The 24,839-nt window shown below is 42.5% G+C and overlaps 1 protein-coding gene and 1 long non-coding RNA gene across 4 annotated transcripts in view; both read left to right on the top strand.

Moving 5' to 3' along the window:
• The window catches only part of LOC114055494, a 36,474-nt gene extending 35,007 nt beyond the window's left edge, over positions 1–1,467 (top strand). For all 3 annotated transcript variants that reach the window (XR_003570741.1, XR_003570739.1, XR_003570740.1), the window contains 2 exons: positions 204–304; positions 1,200–1,467. This is a non-coding gene — a long non-coding RNA (uncharacterized LOC114055494). The remainder of the gene's footprint in view (positions 1–203; positions 305–1,199) is intronic.
• A 924-nt stretch (positions 1,468–2,391) lies between these two features.
• The window catches only part of SMOC1 (SPARC related modular calcium binding 1), a 135,837-nt gene continuing 113,389 nt past the window's right edge, over positions 2,392–24,839 (top strand). The window contains exons 1-2 of the mRNA XM_027879729.1: positions 2,392–2,423; positions 2,609–2,732. Of these exons, the coding sequence (XP_027735530.1) occupies positions 2,392–2,423; positions 2,609–2,732 (156 nt within the window). The remainder of the gene's footprint in view (positions 2,424–2,608; positions 2,733–24,839) is intronic.

Here is a 24,839-nt window from a genome sequence, read left to right as displayed (position 1 = left end):
ATTTTCAGAAGAGCTCAAGTGAGAAGGCTAGGAGCCCAGTTCCTTTCACATTTGGTCAGTAGCCTGCTCTTGGCTCATCAGCGTCTCTGCAAGGCCACTGGTGCCCAGCGCAGGCACTTCCCACTTGCCAGCAATCTGGAGAGAAATAAGACAATTTAGTGGCACAAAACTTTCTGTTTCAGCAGTTTGTTTTATTTACCTAGATCTTCCTTTGAAGGTGACAGACCAGGAAAGTGCATCTGTACCAACCGGAGCACCAGGCCCACTATGCTGAAGAGTTTGGCATGCATTTTCAATTGTGAAGGTAATTTACCACTGTAAATTAACTAGAACTGGATTATTTACCACTGTAAATTAACTGGAAAAAAACTATGTATTTTGTCTCTTGATGGTGTCTTTAAATGAACTTGGGTGGCCTCCACCCTCCTGAGTGATGATTTGGTAAGGTTTTTGGGCTTGGAGCATCTCTGTGGAATTTAATGTTTGTGATATATAGGCCAGGCTATGAAGTCTCTTCTGTACTAAGGCACTAATTTGATTCCTGTACAGGCCATTCACTTAAAGAGTTGGATTTGATTATCCTTGTGGGTCACTTCCAATTCAGAATATTCTGTGATTCTGCAAAGGAAGCGTACATTCCTACAAAGAAACACCTGGCCATGGGAATATAGGTCAAGACTGGAAGTATGTGTGGCAAGGTTATGAACAACTTTGACCATAAAGGGATCAAAGGGTTCTGTTATTGGGAATTTCTGACCCTCTCTAGAACTTTTACTTGGTGTTCAGATGCTGGTGTCAGGGCCTCATAGGCATTGAAGGGTAGGCTTTCCGTGTAGCTGGTATTGCTTTTTAGGGATTAGGAAAACAATTATTTTTTCATAGTGGTAATGACCATTGATATAGCACAGAGATCTTGATATCCATGGGTTTGTCTGTGAAAAAATACATCAAAGAAAGAAATTCATATTTAAAGTAGAAGTGATAAAGAACACATAAAGGCATCACACATGAAATAGGTCAGATGCAAAAATGGAGATGCAGATGCAGATGTCAGATGCAGAGGGGAACTTAGGCAAGCGTGATGTTGTTATCTGGACTGGAATTTTATCAAGACTTTTAACTATGAGGTGATGTGGTATTTCAGTGGTGGGATCACTGCCTGAACAAAACTGTGCTAGATTCTGCCTGTCTTTTCACAGATTCAGGTGTGCACTGATACAACTCATCCAAACTCAACAGAGCTGATCCTGATGTACACAAGGACACTTGTATCCAGATTACCCAGCTTTCCCCCTCCTCTTCCCCTCAAGGTCTTTCTGCTCATGTCATGTGTAATGGCATAAGTTCAGGTGTGGATCAGAGAGACTTTGAAATGGAAAATCAGAGGATACTGCAGGCCTTATTTTGAGAAGAGCTGGCAGAGTGGTGAAGGTTAGGACTAAGGTAGGCTTGTATGGAGTGCTGTGTTTGGAGTCCCAGAGGCCAAAAATAATGAACACTTGCAGAGCTCCGTGTGAGTAACAAATGGCTTATCCTGTCTAGTCTAATGATAAAATGTTAAATACTGGCATTTTTAAAATAAATATGTTCAGTTGTGTATTTTTGTTTGTGGGGGGGATTTAGTTGCTTTTGTTGTTGTTCTTGTGTTGTTTTTTTTTTTGTTTTGTTTTGTTTTTTTTTTTTAAGAAAGATTAAAGCAACCACTATACTTAAACACTCTGCTTTGCTCTGATAAGATGCCAGGATTACACGACTTCTACTGTGTAACATGGTTCTTCGTGTGGGCGTAGCAGCCCCTCCCCATACCTAGCGGATACACTGTAGGGAATCTTCGCAAGTGTGAGCATTGCCTCTTGTAAGGTCACCCAGTAAAGAAAGTTAAATAGAGCGTATGAAGAAATATCATGTCTTGTATGTTTCCTTAAGAGCAGCACAAAACAGTGCTACATAAAATTATCAGTATTCCATGCATAGCAATAGCCTCCTGTGCATATTATTTTTCAAAATGTTGAGCCTCTGCCCTGACATACCCTCCATCAAACTCATGCTGGTAATTTGAAAATGAAGGACTCAATGTAAAAGCAAGTCAGTCTGGTTCACAAGATATCTCTACCACTCAGTCAGCACGTAGACAGAGGCTTGGCATTAGACTGCCTCGAGTGCTCAGAGTCTACAGCTTACTTCCATTACACTGCCATGGTACTGCTCCCTCTTTAGTTCATAATCAGACAGACATGCCTGCAGAGACTGGGCTCTGATGGTCGACGTATCTCCATTTCCCTCCTGCTTCTGCTCCACAGCTGCACTCACTTTCCTGTTGCATGACACAATGCTCACTTTCTACCCAAGCTTCCCATTACTGAGTGCCTGCTTGTACATACTGGGACGCTCATGCAGTCAATAAGGGCTTGTTGTCTCAAGAGGTACCAAACTTGAAGCTGGAATGGTTTTCCAGGTGCAAGGGAAGGACCACAAGCACATCACCTCCATAACGAGGTCTTCAGGATTGGCTGGGCAATGCAAAGAAATGGGTTGTAGGGCTACTTGTGCAGTTGGAAAGGCGGGGAAAGATCTCCAGGGACGGGTAGTCTCTGTGGCTGTGGGTCAGCCATGCGCTGGGCCCCGGCACGGAGGTGACAAGAGGACCTGATACCCTGAGACATGAGCTTGTGCCTACAGCAGTTTTCGCCCTAGAGCGCCAGACCAAAGGAACGTGGCTTGTGGACCATGAGGTGATTTCCTACGCCAAATTTGCTTGGTGACCAGCCCGACCTGACTGCACGGCTCAGCTGTTGCTGTCCCTGCCCGGGGATGGGGCCAGGTATGTCCTGCAGGGCTTTGGGCTGGAGAGCGCCAGCCGCGCCGGATGGTTGTCTCCCGCAGCCCCGTTGGGGCTGCCTGACACCCGCCCAGGTGCCGCCGAGGGCTCCGGGTGCCGCCGAGGGCTCCGGGTGCCGCGGGCCCGGGGCGCCACCACCCCGCGGGCCCCGCCGGCAGCGCCGCCGCCCGCGACCAACCTGCACCGCCCGCCTCACGCCGGGCCGCGGGGCGGGGTGGGGCGGGCGGTGCCGCCTCCCGCCCATTGGCTGCGGCCCGCGGCGGCCGCGCGGCTATTGGTGCTCAGGGCGGTCAGTGCCGCCCGGCCCCGCCCCGCCGCGGCTTTATAAGCGGCATCCCCATGGCCGGAGCGCGTAACCTGCCGCGGCGGCTCCGCACCGCCGACCCGCCCGACACCGGCACGCCGCCGCTTGCCAGAGCTGCCGCCCCCAGGGACCATGGTGCCGCGGGCCTGTCGCAGCGCGGGTGCTCGCCCGTTCCTGCTGGCGCTGCTGCTGGTGCATCTGCCGCAGGGTCGCGGCCACCGAGCCACGGGGCCCCGGGTAAGTGAATAAGTGAGCCGCCGCCCCAGTGCGGCAGGTTGCCCTGGCCCCGGCCCGCTGCCCCCGGGCCCTGTCAGCGCCGCAGGTGGAGCCTCTGCCGCCGGGGCAGCGCCCCCCGGCGCAGACCCTCGCAAAGGCCTCCCCTCTCGCTTGTTAAAAGTCGGGTGCCGGCTGCGTGCGCGAAGTTCATACACCGGTATTAACTTCTTGGTATTTATTGCAGAAAACACGGGAGGGGGGAGGTTGGCAGGCTGTGTTTTTATATTGCTTGTCTTGCATTTAATGTAGCCCCTGTTCCTAGCACATAGCTTTAGGACTTTTTTTTATGTTCCCGAGTAGGGATTAAATGAATCCCTGCAATAAAGCTCGATGCCTTCAGCCCAGACTTCTCCCTGTAGGAGTCTAGCTCTGTTTTTTTTAATCTGACAATGTTTGACTCTTACTGGGGCTGTTAATTTCACTTACCAAACTATTACATTGCTCTGGGGAAGAACCCAACGTCTTTTCTAAATATGGTTCTCCCAGTGAGCGACTGCTACCATTGCAGCACCACTACCGAGTAGCCTGAGAGCTTTCAATTATAGAGCTGCAAAACAGTGGCTGTTCTTCAGCCAATGCTGCAATGAAAGCACCGCTGTGGGTAAGTGGAAAGACTTATCTCTCTGCAGGCATGCTGGATGCATTGGGCTATGTGCATTCTTGACCTAGCAGTCTGAAATACTGTGAAATGTAGTACTTAATTAACTTAGATCATGGTTAGGCAAGACCAGGAGTCTTTGGAATCCCTACTCGTCTGAAATGTAACAAGGGACTTCAGTGCAATGTTCTGCGGGGTTTTTTTGTTTGGTTGGTTTGTTATTTTTTTGTTTTTGTTTGTTTGTTTTTTAAATGGAAGTGCTGTTTGACCATGATGGCTACTAAGTGCTTCTCTGAGCTATGGAAAGTGTACTACTGGCTGCACTGATGTCCTTGTGTTCAGCTGTGCTGTGTAGCCTCTTTTATGGCCAGATGTGTAACAACTGTTAGAAGTAGTGTGAGCAGAACTAAGTCAGAACTGGTGTATGCCATACATTATTGGAGACCTGCATTAAAAGATGAGGAAACACAGGGGTGCTTATGCATATATCTGTATTACCCCATATCAAGCATAAGCCTCAAAATTGCAGTGGTTCCAAATAGAGAGGAGCTTTGAGGTGATAAGTAAGAGTCTGACTGGACGACTAGGGCCCTTCATCAGCATTGATATCTAATGCTTTAATGAAGATCAGTTTAAACAAAGAACAAAATAAAAAATTCCTGATGGCAGTGCATAATTTTATAGTAAGCCTGTATATCAAACAGTTTTCATATATGCCATTTTTATATAGTGTACTTTACAAGGCAGTTTAATTGCTCCTTATGCTATGTCTCTTGGAATGGGAGCTACTTCAGGAGAGTGGAAAACCAAATACAAAGGGCTCCTGCTTTACTTTTTGCTTGAAGTAAATGAACTGACTTTGCTATTTCTCCCTTCATGACTGGGGGAGAATATCAATTATGAGCACTAGCAATTACAGTTCTGGGGAAAGATGTGTCTTAAAGTTTTAACTTATGAGCTCTTAAATAGAAAGCTGTGAACTTCCAGGGTGTTTAACTCATGAAGTCTGTCTTTTTGCCCTTTGAAGTGGCATGATTAAGTACATGTGAAGGTGAGGAGTTTGGTTTACTTGTTTGCAGCAATGTTGATTGATATAAGCCCCTGAGCTTCATCTCTTGTAGTGATTAGTACAGTTGTCATTAGCATAAGGGTGCCATACTTTAGATTCCAATGAACGCAAACATTTCTTTATTGTTAATTCTTAAATGATTATTGCCAAGTTACACTGGTATGTATTTCTCATGCTGACTTGTGATCAAGAGTGTATTCCTGTCAGGAAACCTCCCTGGGTGGGTGGTGGTGAGGTGTCAGTGTTGCAGTTCTGGGGGTCAAACCCTGTAGGTGTTCAGTTGCTAGGAGTGATACTTACCCTTTCACATTTTCTTTTCTGTATTGTAAGCACTAGAACTACAATATTTGCAAGGTGAAATGCTTTTAAAAGTTAACAGCAGCTTTTTAATCCTTCTCAATGAATTTAAATGACCAATAATAAAGCTTGAAGCAAGTTCCAGATCTTCCTCCTTGCTTTTCCCTCTTGCTACTGTGGTGTTGCTTCTAAGCTAGGCAGTCAGCATTGTAACTGAATAGATAAGCAGAAGAGTATGGCTTGCTACTGTTTTCAGAAAAGGATGAAAAACTAGGAGTATTGAAGAGAAATAGGTATATCTACATCTCTTGTGCCAGTAAGGGATGAAACTTTCAGATGAAGTGAGTTCAGGGTAATTACTTGAATATGAAGGTAAATTACAAGTGCAGCTAGTATCTACAGGTCTGCTGAGGAACTTCTGGCTCTCAAAAGGTGTATGAAGCTTGCTGTTTCTTGTTATAGTGAAACTATGAGCTAGTGACATGAATTCTTAGACTTCGTAAGTGTCAGTGACTTGCAGGAAACATCTGGCTTTTGCACATATGCTGTTGGCAACTGACACTTACTAGCAGCTGCCCCAAGTGAAGCCCCATATTAAGTCTAACATCTTGTCCTAGAAATAACTTGGAAGCCCAAGGCTACTGTGTGACTCACTTTCCCTTGTTTCCTCACTTGACAGACTCTAGAAAAGCTTCTGCTGTGTTACACAATTGCCTGGTCACTTTTATAGCGCAGAAGAACACTGTGGATGTGATCAACTGACTATACTTGGAAGTTGTCCATCTGAAGGATGGAAAAAGATAATCAGGCTTTACTTTCTATCATATCTTCCTGTGTGCCTCTTTCTCTTCGCTGGCATGAGATCTGGAGTTGTGTGACAAGCCAGGTCTTGCTGTTTCCCCCTCCTTGATTCCAAAGTGATAGATGGGGAGCTTGACTGGGCTGGCTCATACATTTCCTACTGTGTGGTGCATTTAGGCAGTATTCTTTCATTGCAGATTAAATAGATTGTGACACTAAACTCTGTATTTTTTCATCTGGACACTTAATTGTGACCTTTTTTTTTTTTCTACTTCAGAGACAGATCTGTATAGGCCTCCTGCTTTTTGAGTATAACTCCTGACCATTATGAACTTGCAGAAGGTGCAGAATATGACTGCAGCAGTCAAAAGGTGTCCTATGAACCGGCTTAGATTTCTGGAAGACTGGGGATCTATACCCCCTCCAGTGACGGCAGAGAACTAAAAAATGGGAGGGGAGGGCAGGTAGTCACTATAACTTGCTTCCTAGCTTCATGCATGGAAACATGTCATATTCTCCCTTGAAAGGCATGTTGGTTGGAGATGGTGGGTGGGATCTTACAGTTCGGTGCCATTGCAAAGGGAAGGCGGTAAATAATAAAATTGTGAAGATATCAACAAATTCCAGTTCATAAATTGGAGTGCCACAGAGCAATGGGAATTCCCTGCTGCAGCTGGCTACTAGTTGGAATACCAAATAAGAAAAAAGTGCTGAAAAGGCTCCCGCAGCTTTGTCATTCCTTGTGGAGAAGCAAGCAGCATTGCAGCTTGTGCCAAGGAGTAGCACAAGGAGTGTGTTCTGGTGTGTGTTCACTGCGGCCCTACCTGGAGGGTTCCACAAAGCAGATGTCTTTACACATGCCCTACCAAAATTAAGGAGACTATATTTTTTTATGGTGGGAAGAAGTTACAAAAGCACATGTGATAAAAATGGAAAGCAGAGGCTTCATTCAAAGGAGATCTAGAATAGAAGAGTGAAACTTAGATAGGCTTTCAGTGACTGAATTTTGTTTCTTGGTTGAGCTTAATCAACACTCTGCATTACAAAGGTCTACACTGATAACAACTGAAGCACTTTAATGTTTTAGATTTCTTTACAGTTGGAGAGATTCATTTAATGAAGAAACAAGTACTCAAAGGCAAGCCTTTAGTAAATCATCCCCTAATAGGACAAGTTTATTACTCTATGGCAAACAGCTTTTGAGTACAGATACTCTATTTTGGTCGGGTGAGAGATATTTTTAACCAAAGGGGAAGCTCTAATTGTATATAGAGCTATACTAATTATTTCTCCCTCTTTTTCCTCCTATTTAGACCTTTAATGTTAGCTGAATTCCTTGATATGTACCAAAGAAACTGATCTGGCTTGTTTTTTAAAACACTATGCAAGTGTTTTGAAGAACAAGATTTAACTGTTGTGTAGAGAACTATTAAAACATTATGTTCCAATACTTTAGTATTGGAACATCAGGTCCTGTTCTAAACAGAAAAACATTGTAGGATCTGACTTGTTCTGTGTAGTCTTAGAGTTGGTGTTTTAACTGCTTGAGCTTCAGAGTTGGCTACAAAACTATTTCCACTCATGTAAATGAGCTGTGCTGTTAATGAAAAATTTCTGGCTACCAAAAGCTTTGGTACAGAAAAAGGAACTGCTCATATGTTTTTGCTAGTGGTGGCAGCAAACTCTGTAGCTGGTGGAACACCTACAATGATAACCTCTTGGACTAGTTTTCCAGTTTGTAGCACTAGTCATGTACTAAGGTAGTCTTCACAGTGAGGAGCAGATGCTGTCTTGGCTTCTTGCATTTCCAGATGGCCTGAAGCAATTGGTAAGATGACTGTAAACTCATTTCAGTAGTACAGTAGCTCTGAAATATTAATACTGCTATTTAAATATCTTAGATGTTCTTATCCTGCCATCTCAAACTAATTGCGACATTACTATGTCAAAAAAAACCCAAACAAAACCCCATTTGTCTCTTACTTGGCTGCTGAATCCCAGTTCTTCTGGGGCTGGCACATCTGACAGTACAGTTAAGTGTTACACAATAAACTTTATGCTCACATTAAAAGCTAAACATGGAAACAGTACAGGTGAAACTGAAGCTAATCCCTCAAGGCTGCTGTGCTGACTGTCACGCTTAGTGTCCTGTGTGACTGTGTGATGGCTTCCTGTTGGAGTCCCCCAGCACCTGCCATGAAGTCTCTGGTGCTAATCCAGGGAACTTTGTGTCACAGCAAACCTTCAGTCAGGCTTGGTGTGCAGTGGGAATATTTTACTGCTTTGGTCTTCAAGTGATGTTCTGGCAGAGTAGCACCTGTTGTGACTTAAACTATGAAGCCGACTCTTTTGTGATGTTACAAGCTTAAGTATTGTCATTGCATTGGTAGGACTTTAAGCTTCCTATACTTGTTTGTGAGAAGCTCTTCTGTTTGTGAAGTTCTTGCCCCAACAGTGAAGGCTGCCGTTGTTGTGGTTATATTGCCTCCACACTGGACCTTTCTGTGTGTGGTCAGGTGTGAGGTCACTGTGAGCTGTTTGCTTACACAGAGAAACTACCAGGACGTGATGAAAGTGGTATGTAACTGTCTCCCTCTTCTAACTGGCTCACGTGAGCAGTTACAGCTTGTGTTCGGCAGCTTTCATGTGAGCCATATGAAAGTTTCTGTGTGTGATGACTTTACTGCTTATAAGCATGAGAAGGGAGTATTCTGGCATCAAAATCCTGACCAAGAATACAACTCTGCTCTCTTCCCTCCCCCCTTCCCCCCCACCTTTTTGGGGTTGAAGGAAGCATTGTAGCTATAGGAGAGTAAAAATAGGAAAATGTAGCTAGTTACACTAGGCTTTAAAGTTTGCACAGAGCAGTGAGAACCAGACACCCTATAAAGGAGCTCTTTGTATTTGGCTTCATGTAGGCTATCAGCAGCTCTTAAGCCTGAGAACGGTCAGCTTCTTCAGGATGAGGCCTTACCTTGAAATCAGGCTCTGGTCCCATGTCCTGGATGTTTTTTTTCCCTATCACAGTAGCCTTGTGATGCAACTTAGGCTCCTGTTGGATGCTGCAGTAACAATGTATATAGTGTTGGCAACGTTGCCTCTATAGGAGGCAATGTTTGCTTCACCAAATAAGCAGATGGCTTAGAGAAGTCATCTGCTTATTTGGTGAAGCAAACATTGCCTCCTATAGAGGGCCTGGCTATGCTATCTGAGGAGAAAGGCCTCCGTGCCGGAAATGCAGTCCCTATAGTGTCAGGAGTGGTGTTGGAGCAAACTGGCTTTGGCTTATGAAGGGATTTATTCTAATCTGTGTGACACTTTCAGGGCAGTCTTAAGACTGGCCTGGGACTGACTGTATGATGCTAAGGTGCCAGCAGTAGCCTGGGATAACACCCTTGCTGGAAGAGTGTCCCATCTCTCTCACTGGAGACATTCAAGAAATGTCTGGACACAATCCTGTGCAATGTGCTCTAGGATAACCCTGCCTGAGCAGAGAGGTTGGACCAGGTGACCTCACTGTCATCCTTTCCAACCTTACCCACTCTGTGATTCTGTCAGATGTTTCTGCTGTGCTTCTGTCCTCAGAGCAGTAGCCTAGAAACCCCCGTAAGCCTCCAGCTGCCTGCACTGTCAAACTCTTTGCTGGTGGTCTTCCAGCTGTAGCCTGCTCAGCAGGATATGCCTACATATCGGGTTTGTGCATTTTTGCCTCCCACTGGCTTGTGGCTGAGCCAGCTGCTTTTAAGGGCGCACTGACAGGTGTTTTCATTTGGAGTGGCACGTAGCTATGCAGTGGGGAACTGAGTGGTAGGTGTGAAATGAGAGCAAACTTAGGTACTTCCCCCCAAGGTCTGTGCCTAGAGATAGGAAAATAACACTGGCTACTATAGGAACAGAGGCTGCATCATTAAAGGTTGGCTCAGGGTTTTGGCATGTAGAGTCTGGCAGCAAAGCCTAGACGAGCTACCCACCGGTGCTATTGGCAGATTCTTCCGTGCAGGTGGAGGAAGTCATACAGAAACTGGTGTGCGTAGGCAGATAACTTACTCTGCCATGGGCACCCAGACTCCCCTTCTAGGCTGGAGCTGGAGTTGTGAAGGAACAACTGCTGCCTCTGAATGAAGAAGATGGATGAGTGTGAGCAGGATAGTAGTACCTGAGTAACCACTGCAGAGTACCACAGTGCTCAGTACCTGAGTATAGATGCAGACCATGTGCTGGGGTCTGTAAGCTGGGTTGTTTTGCCTTTGACTTGGAATAGCTAAGGGAAAAGAAGCAGACTGTTTGCACACACCATTATTTCTGTGCAAGGTATAGACTATCGAGATTCTATTATATGAATCTACTGAAACTCCTTCTGTAAGCTACATGACAGCCCTTGTCGGTCTGAAATTAAATTTGATTCACTGCTGTAAGAGCATTGGTGTAATATAATTTTTCTCTATTCTCAGTCTCATGGCAAAGTGAAAGAATGTAATTCCATCCTGTTCAGAGTGGAAGAAGCCTGCTGTTTCTGTGCCACTGAGTTACTGATTAAAACTGGGATTGAGGGGCTGATAAAGCTGAGGGCTTTCCCATGGGAGAGCCCCTGATAGAAGGAATCTTAGTGTAGGGATAAGAAAGATGGGGAAATAGGACAGAGGAAATAACTTGCTTCTCTAAGGCTTTTCTTGGCCACTGGTCCAGTTAATGATAGTTGGAATCATATCCAGAGGGAAGTGCTGATCCTCAAATAGGGATGAGGGGTTCCAAACACTTAGTGGGCAGATTTTGTTTCAGTTTCTCTTGGCCACCAGTCCTCTGTTACCACTGCTTGGGTCACAGACTAGAAGGAATGTGGAAAATGTTGTCCATCCCTGTTCTCTTCCATGACAGAGATTATTCACTTAAGTTGCGTAGGAAAGCAATGCTCTACCTTCTGATTAAGAAAGTCCACTAACTTAGCTGCTATACTTAGGATTGTGATGCATGGAATACTGCTTGTTCTATGATCTCATAGAGTTCCAGAACACTTGGTTGAGAACTTCTTCTTTGGTTGTATAGAGAACCTGAAATTGTGTGATCCTTCAGTTGTAATTCTAATACTTTGGGGTTTAACACTTCAGCAAATTAAAACAATCCAATACAGCCTTAATATCAAGGTAACTATCCTATGTTCTGTGGCTACCATGGCTTGCAGAAGCAGTAGTGTGACCACCTATGGTATGGAGGGGGAGTGAACCAGGAATCAAATAGGTAAGGAAGCATCCTCATATGAAAACACCTGGTAAAGGTAGTGGCATCCTTTAAAATACAACATATGGGGACAGATGCCTAGGAGAGATGTCCAGATGTACACTATCTCTAAATCTTGCTTTTGTGTGTACCATACACGTTCTAGTCAGAAGCAGATAGAATAGTAATCATTTGTTGCAGCAGAGACTCCCTTGAGTAGCATGAAGATTAAAGAACCTACTCTAGCTGGTACATCAAACCATTTCCCTTCCCATTTCTTTGAAGCAGATTTACATGCAGTCTACACTTAGGCTTAAACAAATATGTGGTAGAATTAGGTGCAAGTTAAGAACTAAAAAGCCAGAAGCTCTTGGGTGTAATTTCCAAGTGGAGGATATTAAATGAGTTGGAGTTTGTGGATACTAGCCAGATAAAGGGGTTTTTGTCTGAGCCAAGAAGCAGCTTCTGATGTGGGTCTAGTTTCCATATCGAATGGTGGTAACTCTCATTGGCTTCTGCATTTGGCTTATTCCTCTACTCTTAAAAGTGAGCAGACAAGTGTTGCAAAAGTAGATAAGCTGTGTGCAAAAGCAGCTTTTAAAAATATGTATGCATCTGGAACACTAGAGGATTATCTACTCAAAGCTTATAGGGAGATGTGAGCTTTAATGTGTACACTTCTCAGGCTTAGTGGAAGGAAACTACTTCTAACGTAGAAATCTGTAAGACTGGTATGTGTAAAATGAATGGAGGTGTTCATGCAATGACTTTTTTGCTACACTGTTGTTCTGCTACACAGTTCTAGAGATTAACTTGACTTATTTCCCTTTCTGTGTTTTAACCTAAAAGTATGTAAATGTAGAAGAACTTGAACCACCCTTTTAACTTAAAAACAATACCAGTATCTACTGCCAAGGCTTTGGAGTTCTGTCTGGTAAGGGATTGGGTGTAAATGCTGCCACGTCTTTCTGTTGTAGCCAACTGTAGCCAGTTGGATTTTCAGTGCTGCTGCTGGTGGTGTTATTTGCCCTCAATTAGCTGTAATCATCTGAAATATTCCTGAAAATTATGCTAGATGGAGAAATCTGTTCTACTAGAGCTTTAACTTTTGAAAGCAGTTGCCATGAGGTAGGATTTCTTAAATGCACTGCACATATGTAGGAGTCCAGGGATTTACTTCTTGACTGTAAAAGAATGGTTCTTCTGGCTGCTGTACCTAAAGGCCTCAGGTTATTCTAGAGATGCTGTCCTGCAGTTTTGTGGGTAAAAATCTGAAGTGATGACAAAGCAATATTGCTTAACTGGATAGGCAATACCTAATAGTGGAATAAACTATTTCAGTGGTGGCTGTGCTACCTGACACGTGTCTTATGCTTTCCATAAAGGGGGCAAGCACTGAAGAATTTTGCTATGATTTTTTTATCAGGGTTGCTACACCAGCATTCCTCTGACTTTGTCAGTGTCTGTGGGCTTTCTTTCCTTATTGCACAGGTATAGACAGTATTGCACAGGTATAGACAGTATTTCTAGGAGCAGGAATCCATACCTTTAGGTCCAAGGTTGAAAGTCACATCTGTCTTTAGCTTGTTAGGTGCTCTGTAGAGCCAGTGACATTCTGCTTCACAGAGACAGGATGTTCTCTCAGTGGCAGTAACTCATCTTGCAACTACTTACCTTCCCAGTTTAAGCTTGAACTGTAGAAGGAGTAGTAGTTTCAATATCTACAGATTACAAAATGGACATAAACATACTTTGCTGGTGGTAGTATATTAATGATTGTTAAACCCATTGTCTGGAAGTATGGGGAAGTATGTCAGCCCAATTTTTTTTGTTTTGGATGCTTATCTTCAGAAACTTCCAGGGAGCTGAATGTTCTCTTTACAGCAAACTCCAAAAGTGCTTTATGCTCCAACTTGGCGATGGTGTTCTAAATTAAGGACCTAAACTACTACCCTTCTTAAAACTTGCAGAGTTGTTAAAATCTAACTGTAGGAACTCCCCTTGAACTTCACAGCTCACATATCAGTTATGTACACTCTGAAAAAACAGGATTACATTTAATGTGCCTAATAGATCTTTAAATAACTAGAAAAGTTAAACTTTTGCCATGTTGTCACTGGAATATGTGTCTCTTGAGGGCAAATAGGATGCAGAGTGAAAAGCAATCAGCGTGATAGTATGGCTGCTAATGCTTTTCTTGTCTTTGACCTCAGTTGTCAATGAGGCTATCTAAATTTCAGGATTTCTGTTGTGAACAGTAAGTACCTAAAGGAGTTCCAAACTAGCTGGATTGCGAACAGAAGTTGCGCTGTGCTTTACCACAAAAGTGCTTCTTCACCTGAAGCACTTTGGCAGCAGTATTGGAGCTGAAATTAGCTGTTGCTCATCAACATACTGCAGTGTATGTTTTGCAGATTTCTAATCTGGATATAAAAGCACCCATAGGACAAAGCACCTTAACTCATCTGCACTGTTTTGTAAAATCTGTTGGTGTGTAAACAGGTATAATGTATAGCTCTTAGCTTTTATCCTAGGAGGATGAAGCTATCCTGGTTCATGTGTATGTGGTTCTTGCATGAAAGTAATTAAAAAAAAAAAATCAGTCCCAACTTCCAAATTGAGTTTTGCCTGTAGAGTGAACTTCAGAAAAATGCAGTCTTCTAGAACACTAGGATTTTTTGGTGCTGAAGCTGAGTCTGAGGGGGGGGGGAAAAGTCTACCATAGTGAGTAAATTTGAGCATTCTTAAAACCTGTCCTCCAACATTTCTGGATCTGGCCCTATTGTCATACAAAGTACACTTTGAGCCCAAAGATTTGAGACTCTGATCTAGCTTGAATAGCTGGTGTCAGAAGTAAACTAAGTTTTTAGGTTTCCTGTTGGAACTCTAAGAATTTACCTAAAAATCTTCAAGTTTTACTTTGAGTTCTGCTGGTAAATAAAACCAAAAATGCTTCCACAATTGCTTCATGTAATGCAGGGACTTCTCCCTTTGTCCCCTGTTGAAGACCCAGAACAGATTAGAAGAGTTCAGTAGTAAAATCCCAGGCAATTTGAAAAGAGAAACTTTAAAAAAAACATTACTTGAAACTTTAAAAAAAACCCCCAAGCAACACTATGCGGCTGAGTGAATGACAGTCCCAAAAAGAAAGTGTAAGTTCAGTTTTCAGCAAGCTTTTCTCTGTAGCAAAGAATATTGAGTTACAAATGCATCTTTCTGCACCCTCACCCCCCCAATCCTGCCATGTTTAAAAAGGTAGGTATCTCATCATAGTAACTGTTCTTCCTGTTAAACTTGATTCCTTCTTGGGTAACCCATGCTGTGTTTTAGGTCGTTATTGCTTTTCTTAAGAAAATTTCCACATCTGACCTCAAGTGGAAAACCTCTCCTGTAATTACTTCCAAGTTAACCTGACCACTAATAGTGCCACCTTCAGAATAGCTATAAAAGAAAAGCTTCTGACTAGCTTTTTCTTTGTCTCTAGACTCCTGTCAAAATCTGCTTCATTCCCTCCAAGATACATACTCTCTTAGTGTGCCTTTGTTCAGACATGACAATGGGAGTGGGAGAACAGTTCTGAACTTGATAGTTTTTGATGAACCCTGCATGAAGCTTTCCTTCTGGTAAAGGTGTGCCCAGTCTCAGTAATTCATGCTTTTCTTTGGAAATCATCAGGGCAAGTAAATAAAGTAAAACTGTACATCTATATTCCACCTGACATATTTTGCTTCAGTTTGTTCAGCATTGATAAACGTGTAGAAATATAACCAGCCTTTCAGAACAATGATTAAGTGCAGCATGTCGGAGCAAAAGCTAAAGATCACTTTCACTTCTCTTTCCTTGTCTTCACCTTGCATGAAACTGTGGAGAATACAGGCAGTTGTATTCAGGAAGTGCCAGAAGGCTGATGATAGACATGATGAGGTCACCTCTGATTAAGAGGACAAAACAGGGTGTTATCTTTGGCCTGTCTCTGGTTAGTATTTATTAGAAAGCAAACCTAGGGATTACCACAAACAACCTAAGCCAAGCTTGTCAATTCTTCTATGTATGGTAGACTGTTCATGCATATCCATGCATTTCCTAAGGCAACCAATTAGGATCAAATGAGAGGAGATAATCTTGTTAAATCTCATGCCAGTGTTCAGATGGGTAGAACAATATTTACCTAAAATTGCTTTACTGGGACTTGCTAGTGGCTTTAATTTCACTAGCAGATGCGGATGTAAAAATACAAGATTCTCTTGGCATCTGTTTTGTTGTGAGGTGATTGACACCAGTGCTAGGCATTGTTTACACAAAGCATCTTAATGAAGTCACTACTGGATTCAACAAGATACTAACTGAAGACAGCATTTATAAACGCTGACACTGATGAAGCTTTGTTTAGTTAATGGCCTATACTAAATTGAAACCAGAATATGATGGCTTTGAATAGAGGAAACCTCTTAAAATAGGCAAGGGACAGAGTTTGAGGAAGCATTTCTTACCCAGAGAGCAGGGATTACTTTCTTCTACTTCCCCTAGCTCTGCCATTTTCTTTTTTTCCTGATAAAGCAGCTGCTGCAGCATCTTTTGAATTGAAACTCCTGTCAAGCTGCTATCCTGGTTTCTTATTGATCTTGAACACTTGCCTTAGAGCTTCAGATCCCTGAAGTGAAGGGAAAGCACCAGGAAGTTTCCCCTTACTTTAGGGAGAGACATGCCTCTTTCTTAGGTATTTTTTGGGGAGGAAGCTGATGGTACCCGGTGTCATCTTGTTCTCAGTTGGTGGTTATTGGAATGTACAGCTGGCTCTTGAGAATCTCTCTAGATATAGGGCAGCATCTATGTTATATCTAGTGCTGTATTCAGTCTGCTCAGCTTGAACAGTTTTAGTTGGACCTACTGCTTTCAGACAGTGAGCTTGACTTTGTAGGAAGCTTCCCTTTAAGTGTGATTCCCCTTTGGGGAAATTTTTTGTGGAAATAGAGTAAGATTATAAAGTCATCTCACTTTAAAGCTCAAATGGCAGTGATTCAACAGACACTACAAGCTACAAGGCAGTTGTGGAGAGCTGAATGAGTATCTGGGAAGTGTCTGTCTCAGTTGAAGCTTGTATTCCATTTTAGTAATTGCAATATAAGCTCTTTGGCTAGAAAAGGGAATAAAAAAGGCAGATGTTTCTTTATCAGTCCAAAAGGTCAACAATTCTGGAAAGACAGGAGAGCTCAGAAATGGATTTGGTGTCAGACAATGTGACAAAATTAAACAGAACTGTAATTAATCACTTGCATTCACTTAAATCAACGAAGGGAAGGAAGAGGGAATTATTTGCTGATTTATTCACTTATGCCAGGGAAAGCTTTCGTTCTAGATTTTGGGCTATCCCTGTATTTCTTAAGTCTCACTTATGATAAGCAAGCTGGCACTAAGTTATCCTAAGGACCAAGCAGCAAGGGCAGCTCTTGAGTGGAGTGTGAGGATTATGCCTCGAATCTGCAGACTGGAAAGGGTTCTGCTTTTGTCTTTTCTTGTGTGGTTGGTTGACCTTGCCCAGCTGCCAGACCCCTCCTCACTCTTTCCCCTGTTCCAGCATGGGTTGTTCTTATGGACTGCAATCTTCCAGAAAAAATCTGCTCTATCATGGGTTCTCCATGGGCTGCAGCTTTCGTCAGGAAATGTCCAACATCTCTGCTCTGGCATCCTCTCCATGGGCTACAGGGCAATACCTGCTCCTCTGTGGTCTCTTGTGAGCTGCAGAGGAATCTCTACTTTGGTATCTGGAGCACCTCTTTCACTCATCTTGATCATGCCATGGCTTCTCACTTCCTGCCCTGCTACCCACACCATGTGACATTTTGGCTTTTAAGTATATTTTGGCATGTTTTTGCTCTGCAGTGGGTGTTCTGTGGAGCCACGTGTCCAGCACAGGGCAGCCCCTGACTTGTCACAGAGACTGCACCATGCTGCTACCGTGTTTCCTTACCGTGTAAACCCAATTCAGGTGGTCAGACCAGGTTCTATACTGTTGGTCAGCATTGCTTCTTCTGCAGTGATGCCTTGAGTTGTGAATCTCCCAGCAGAGTCAACAACGGTTCTCCTCTACTTCTGTGGAAGTACCACCAACATGAAGTTCATGTGTCAGTCAAACTGGTTGTGCCTTGAAGTCACCTGCTACAATACCTTTCAAGGCAGCGTAGATGTCTCACAGAGATTGCATATGGCTTTTACTGCAAAAGGTGCCAGTGCACTTCAGCAATATCACAGAAGATGAAGTCTAACATATATCCTGCTCTGTGCATTTAATTTTTTTAAGATGTAGCCTCAAATCAACTGAGTAACTTTCAAGTTGTTCCCATGTGAATATAGATTTCAGTGTTGATTGTGTACTGTTTTTTCCACACGAGTACCCTTACTTTTGCAGTACTGCAGTTCTGTACAGTTTGTAAACAGCTGCTTTGCAGGCACGTCCGTGACTTACAGGGAGTAAGTGACTTCCATAGTCAGGAAAGGGAAAGCCCGATCACCTTGAAGTTCTCTGGCAATTCTAGCTTTTACACGCTTCTGGTGCTTCAGATCATGGCATATTGATGCAGGTTCTTTGGCAGTGAGTTGAGTGCTAAATCCCGCATGAATTCAAGTATCTACAGGCTATTAATTTCTGTATGGTCTGGCTCCATGAGGAGCCTCTAAAAATTTTGACATGGCACTGTGGGGCTGTCACACCCAAACCTAGGGACTGGCTTTTCATCTTCCCGTTTTGGAAGGGGAAGAGAGCACACAGTTAATGATAAGCCATTACTGGTCTTGGTACTGAATAATTCTGAAAAAGGACTGCCAGTTATTGTACCTCCTGGCAAGCTTTGACTCGGGAAACTTACAGGAGCATCTGTGTAATATCCGGATCTGGTGGTCTGCACCCTTGTGTGTGGACAAGGTCCAAGGCTTTGATACCCTGATGAAAATACGTTTGACTTTAGAGAAAAGCTACTGTTCAAATACTGAAGTTGTCTACTTAAATACTCTGTATGCTGACATATTGTGGAAGTTGAGCAGCTTTTACAGTACACAAGCTTTCCTTATGATACTGCAGTTCCCTATAGCCAACCTGTGCTGATTGTAGGGATACTGCTGAAAATAGGCTGTATGCCAAAGATCAAAACTTGACTTAAAGTTTCTTTACTGTTGCTTGAGGCTAAAACTTTTTTCTGATGTCTTTAAATTTTGTCTTTAGCTAGACAGCAAACAGCTGGCAATTTTGGTCACAAACTATCTCCAAACAGGATAGAAATATATCTTTTTAAGCTTCCAGAATCTGACAACTTCTCTAGCATTTTAATCTGAGGGTTTAGGCCTTTACCAAATTCTTTCTCAAAGCCTCATGAAGACTATGCCACTGTAGCAATTCATAAGCACTTGTTGACCTTACACTTTCAAAGCAGTAATAAAGCTGTATTACTTTCCTTGCATTGCTTGCTTCCTTTTGGCAGGATTTTGTTGAAAGTACAAGCTTTAAGAGAATATAATAATTTGATAAAAAAAGGTCTATCCTAGCTGTACAAGAATCACTGCTTGAGTTAAGATTGTTGGCAGTTAAGGGCAACAGACAAGCTTAGTTTGGTACTTGTGAGCTATAACAGCTTTCTGTTTCCAGTCAGTTTTTGCGCCACAATCAATCATTTATGCTGCATCCTGTGGTCTGTGTTTCCAGGCTCACGTCTGAGTGTGTTTTCTGATCCCTGGCTATGTGTTGAATGTGTTGGTTTGGCCTACTGTGAGCTACAGCCAGACAGCTCCTGTGGCTGGACTGACAAATTTTGTCTACTAGTTGTATGGCTGGAGCTGGACTTAGTCACTTGTGTTGGTGGTCAAGTCTGGATGAAGGACAGCTACTGAAGGCCGTCTAGACAACTCTGGCCTCCTGGTTAAAGTGCTGACATGTTGTGGAAGTTGAACAGCTTTTAGTCTACACGAGCTCTTATTTTGGTACTTCAGTTCCTGCTAGCCAGCCTGCCCTGTCTGTAGGGATGGACCATGATGAAGATGGGCTCTGTTGACTTAACACTTCTAGTTATCAGACAACTTAAGACAATTGCAAGTGCATCAGCTGTTTCTTTTCTGCCACATACCAGTGAATTAAGTCAAGTTAAATTTTGAAATAGCTTCGAAAAGCACAGTAGTTAAAAAATCCATGGCTGCTTGCAACTGTCATCTTTTGGAGAGTGGATGCTCAACTTAGTAACAGTTGGTGCATTTCTTCTATTTTAGAAGCCATATTCTCAAAGACTAGTTTATTAACTCATCCCACCATCCATATGCTTGCACATCACTGGATGTTGGTGCAGTGATAGTATCTGTTATTTAGCTCTGAGCAAGAGGCAATGGCATGACTTATGAACATTGTGTAGGCACGCAATGTGCTGTAAATTCTAGAGTTGTACTTAAAAGAGCCAGACAAGGTCTGGAAGTGGTAGTTATGAGCTTTAATGCTGTCCCATTATATAACCCCTGTGAAAAAAGGAGTTATAGCTCTGAGGCTCTGCTACAAATTAAAGATAAAACATTGCTTTCCTGTATACTCAGCTTTCTTGTATACTCAGGAGCTATACTAACTTAGTTACGTTTCCTACTCTCTGTTCAGAGTATCAGGAGTCCCTCTTTTTTTTTTTTTTTTTTTTTTTTTTTTTTTTTTTTTTTTTTTTTTTTTTTTTTTTTTTTTTATTTTATTTGAACTGTTCATAATGGAAAGTTCTTCATGCTATCTCCTTAGCAAAAGCAGAGCTTGTGTGCTTGTGTGTACTCACTCTACATTGATAGCTGAGAACAGGAACAAGTCTTAATGTCTACTAAAATCATAGGAGACCCCTAGTCTACTCAGATTTGAGAGTTGCAGTGTTCTGATTTGATGTTCCAGTCAAGTGTTACATGCATGAGAAGTAACTTTACTTCCAAGGAAGTGTAAGACAAACCATTTCTTCAGCCTTTTAGAGTAGGCTAGGGTTTTGCATAGAACTTGGTGAATGGAGTGGTTTTATTCCCCCCACCTTGATTAGGGTCTATATCTCAAATCAATAGTAGATTATTTATTTGCTAATATGAAATGAGGAAGACCAGTTCAATGTGAGCCTAGTTAAGGGTGTCTGGGCTAACTTTAGTTGAAAGCAAATGTCTCTACTTTTATCACAGGCACACTCTGCAGGTATCCTGTGCTGGCAGAGCTTTCTATCTACTCTACACCTAGTTTAGGTATAATTGAATACTGGATTCGTCTGAGCTATCTGCAAGAGTTCATCTGCTAAAAGAAAACTATACATCTCTCCAGAAGAGATCTGGGGTGACTTGTATGTCCCAATCTTGGCATTATAATTAGTTTTCTCTGGCCACTTGTTTGAAAGCATTCCCTGCACATCTAGTGTAGTGGTTGATGGGTAGATCCAAATTGTTTGCGTGTACTTTTGAACTCTGCAAGGATGCCTACCTTTGCCAACAGCTGTAGAAGACATGCCTGTGATCTGATAAGAGTACTGCCTGGACTTCATGGAGCAGGGTTGATGCCCTGGAGATGCTCTAAACTGGCATACCTGTTTGTGTTGTACTTCCACTTACTGAAGTGCACAATGGCAAGAAGTAACCCCTGCAATGAAATGATTGTATCACACTGGTTATGACACTTCTGTGTGATGCCCTGGGCAAGCTGCTTTCAAAGCTGGTTTCAAGGAGAGCAGCACTAGAGGGGATGATGTGGCTCCTCAGAACATGGAAAAGTTACCTGCAGTTCATTAAAACTGAATTTTCAAGAAGTTTTGGTGGATGGCTTTGACCATATGTATACCCTGAATGGTCTTTCTCTGAATAGGCTGAGGAAGCTCTGTGCCCTCGAGTATGGGTGTGATGAACTAAATTTAGCCTAGCTAGGGCATGCTATTAATTTAGGCTTTTAACATCTAATTCTTTCTGCTATTAAGTCCTATGGCCAACCTGTACAAAGCGCTTGACAGCTGCTTTTTATTCTCCATTTTCAAATATTTACTTGCTTGAAATAGAACAGTGAGATGATTCAGGTGAGTGCAGGACTTCTCTATTCATCTGTTGCTTGTTAAATCTGAATGAAGGATTGTCAGTTGCCTTTAGTTCCTGTTTAGGTTTGCAGTCTGTGAAAGTGGAAATCTGCCATGAGTGTCTGTAAACATAATATGTTAAAACATTGTCTGCAAGTGTGAACAAGGTACTTGATGGGAATGAGGGAAGGAGGCCTGGAATTTGTAGCAATGTTGAACTTAGCCTGGAAGGGAAGAAGAGAGTACTGCTGTCTACAGATGGAGCAGAGAATGCTTAGAAATCCTTTCTTTTGTCTAAATTACCAAAAGCATTGAAATTAGATGGCAAAAGTTGACTAATGTAAAAAGTGATGTGCCAGGGTGGAAATATGAGTTGATGTGATTTGTGGATTGATTTGGTGAATTGGCTGATGTAAGCTAAATGCTAAAATCTTGCATTGAGGCAGTTACGGTAAGCATGGGATGCTTTTCATGTGGCTGTAGGAGTGAGCATCCAAGTGGTGATGTGATTCCTGTGGAGAGAAAACTTTGAACAGAGCAAACAAGCTCGTACTTAAATCTGGGTTCCCTATAAAATGGAGGGCAAGGCCTGTCCCTTGTATGGAATCCTGCCCTCTCGTGGCTCTGGCTGCACAGGGAACGACGGCCTTGTTACCTACCTTGGGTAGCACACAGCTATGCTCTAAGGCTGTGAGGAGGAACAGTGGAAAACATCCAGGAAATACTTCCTGACTGGAATTATTTAAATATTATGGAATGCCAAGCATTCCAGAACTGACATCTGGTACTTACACCTTTTTAGGCTGAGAATAAACCCTTTGTGAGAGGACCCAACTGTGGAAGAGTTGCAGCATTCCCTTCTGGGTTTTTGAGCAGAGTCAGATACCTGAATGATAAAATTGAAAGCTAGCCAAGACAGACTTTCAGAATTGCACAGTGCAGAACTGCATCAGCACTGTGGTAAAACCTGTTTTAGTTAAAACCATGTAGATAAAATACACAGCACTTTATTGACCATGTAAGAGCTATGGAAGACTGTACAGGCTTGATAACTTGGAGCAGTTGGAGATCTGTACATGTGTGTGCCTCCTAATAGTTAGGTCAATCTCCTAAAGGAATTGCTTAGCTTTGAATGTTGTTGTATGTGTACTCTCTAACCCTGTTTATTTTCTTTTGAGGAGTAAAACCTAGGATGCTCTGTGTTTGTGTGGCTGTAGAAGGTTGAAAGGTGTTTGGTTGCATAATTGGATGTCTGTAATTGCTTACTGCCAAGAAGGAAAAGTGGCATATACCTTGAGTTTCCAGGATCAAAACTGCTTGCAAGACTCTGCCTTTAAATCTAATCTTTACATTTACTGTGGCTTCTAATAATGATGTATTAGTTCAACATTCATTCAGTATGTTGTTGGTGAAAGTTAATTAGATGCTTTAATTCCACTTGAATAGTCTGCCTAACCAGTAATTAATTAATTGACTGTTTGTGTCATTTAGAGGTGTATGCACTGGTGTGCAGCCTACTGATAAGGTGTCTCAGAGATGGCTTTCTTGCATGCTTAGTTATGAAGTGCTTTGAACTGGAAATTGAGCAATTACCTCTGGAAGCAACTAAAAAAAAAAAACAGTGGAAGCTGTAGTTAGACTATAGTACTGAATGAACAGAATGCATCTGGCTTTTGAAGAGAGTCTCATCTGAGTGTGCTTGTGGATTGAAAAATCTCTGTTCTGGTAACTTGTTCAAGTTGTTTTAAGTTGGACAACTCCTAAATAGCTTCAACACAGTAAAAAAATTAGCCTGAAATGCAATAAGACTTGTATTTTCTCTTCAGATTGTGTTCTGTGAAGTGATGCTCCCCCAGTGTATTAAGGCTTTGTACCAAGAGTTGAAAGACTTAAATTCACTAGATTTAGGATTCAATGAAGTAAATCACAGGCTTGGTAAGAACTTTGTTTTAAAGATACCTTGTCCTATACTAATACAGCGGATATATATTTGCCAAAATACTTGCCTGAGGGCTGTTTTTTCAGTGAAGGAGTTTGTTTGCTTCAGTAGTGAAACAATAAAGCTGCTGGACAAACTCACTGTGGTGTCTCTTTCCTATCAAGCCTATTACAGCTTTGTATTTCCTAGTTGCAAAGTATCTAAACTTATCTTGCCATGTAGTAGTTCTGCACAGAGGAGTTAAACAGATGACAACTACCGCTTCAGTTTGTACCATATAGGCTTGTCCAAATAAGAAATAGGTGAAGATAGAAACTAGTCAGGCTTCTGTTCCGGTTAAGAAACTGAATCATTATTTAGGAGGTAAGATGACCCTTTAGGGCTCTCAACCACTCTTTCAGCAGATTTTTGCTCCAATAATTAAGTGTTGAATTAGACTCTTCAGTTTCTAATTTTTATCATGGATACTACAGTTGATTACAGTTGTGCTGCTGCATTTATCCACTCAATCCTGTTTGACACTGAACTTGGTGGACATTCCTGTGCTGGACTGGGAGGAGCAATACTGAGATGGCAAAACAGTTCCTAAAACAGTCATGCAACTCCTGTAGCTCTTTGAGCAGTTGGGTTGGGTGCATTTGCCAAAGCATATAGCTGTTGGTCTCCCACAAAGGTACATGCCTGTGATGTGATATTTTTAACTTTGGGCTTCTCAGCATCTGAGCGGGTTACTCTGTGAAAGGAAATGATGTTAACAGTAGTCCTACTTAATCTTCTATCATAAGTCTACTAAACTGGATTGACAGCAGCATGTATATTCTGCCACAGATTTGCAGAGTGGGGACAATCCAAAGGAATTGCCCTTGAAATTTTCAGAAGGAATCTATGCAAGCTGGGAGCCATCTTGAGAATTAAAGGCTGCATCAGATGTGGTACTTCTTGTGTCTCTTCTTGTCTGCCCCTTCCAAATTGAGACTTTGAAAGAGGTATCTGCCTTTTTGCGTGTGATTCCCCCTTGCTTGTTTTGCAGTGCCTTACCCTATTTCTGTTCCTAGTTGGGTGGATGAGTGTTTATTTTTTTCCTTTTACAGAGGAATTGCCATGTGTTTCTAGACTTAGAGCTGAGAGGAAGTGCCAATACTGCAACAGAAAACAAACTCATCCTTCACTGCCTCTCCCAGTACTTTCTATCCCACAGGCTAGTTAGGTGATGGGAAGGGACAGTGCCTGGACCTTCTGTTGTGCTAACCTTAAAGGGTGCTCCTTTGACATCCTACATGGTACTTGGCTCTGCTGTAGTTAGGTTGGTGCCATGTTTACACTTAGTTTACGCCAAAGGTGGGGAAAGGGAAGGGAGGAATGTCAAGTATTCAGCTTGCTACAGAATGTGATTAGGTAACTTAGGAGGATTTTCAAGTCTTTCAAACAATGAGTAAATATGTCAAATATGATGGAAAGCTCC

The sequence above is a fragment of the Empidonax traillii genome, unplaced genomic scaffold, assembly GCF_003031625.1.
Source record: "Empidonax traillii isolate 1590-97213 ecotype Southwest subspecies unplaced genomic scaffold, ASM303162v1 scaffold56:size2478089, whole genome shotgun sequence".
NCBI classification, from domain to species: Eukaryota; Metazoa; Chordata; class Aves; order Passeriformes; family Tyrannidae; genus Empidonax; species Empidonax traillii.
Note: the sequence above shows the minus strand (reverse complement) of the source record. Positions and strands in the feature narration are given on the sequence as shown.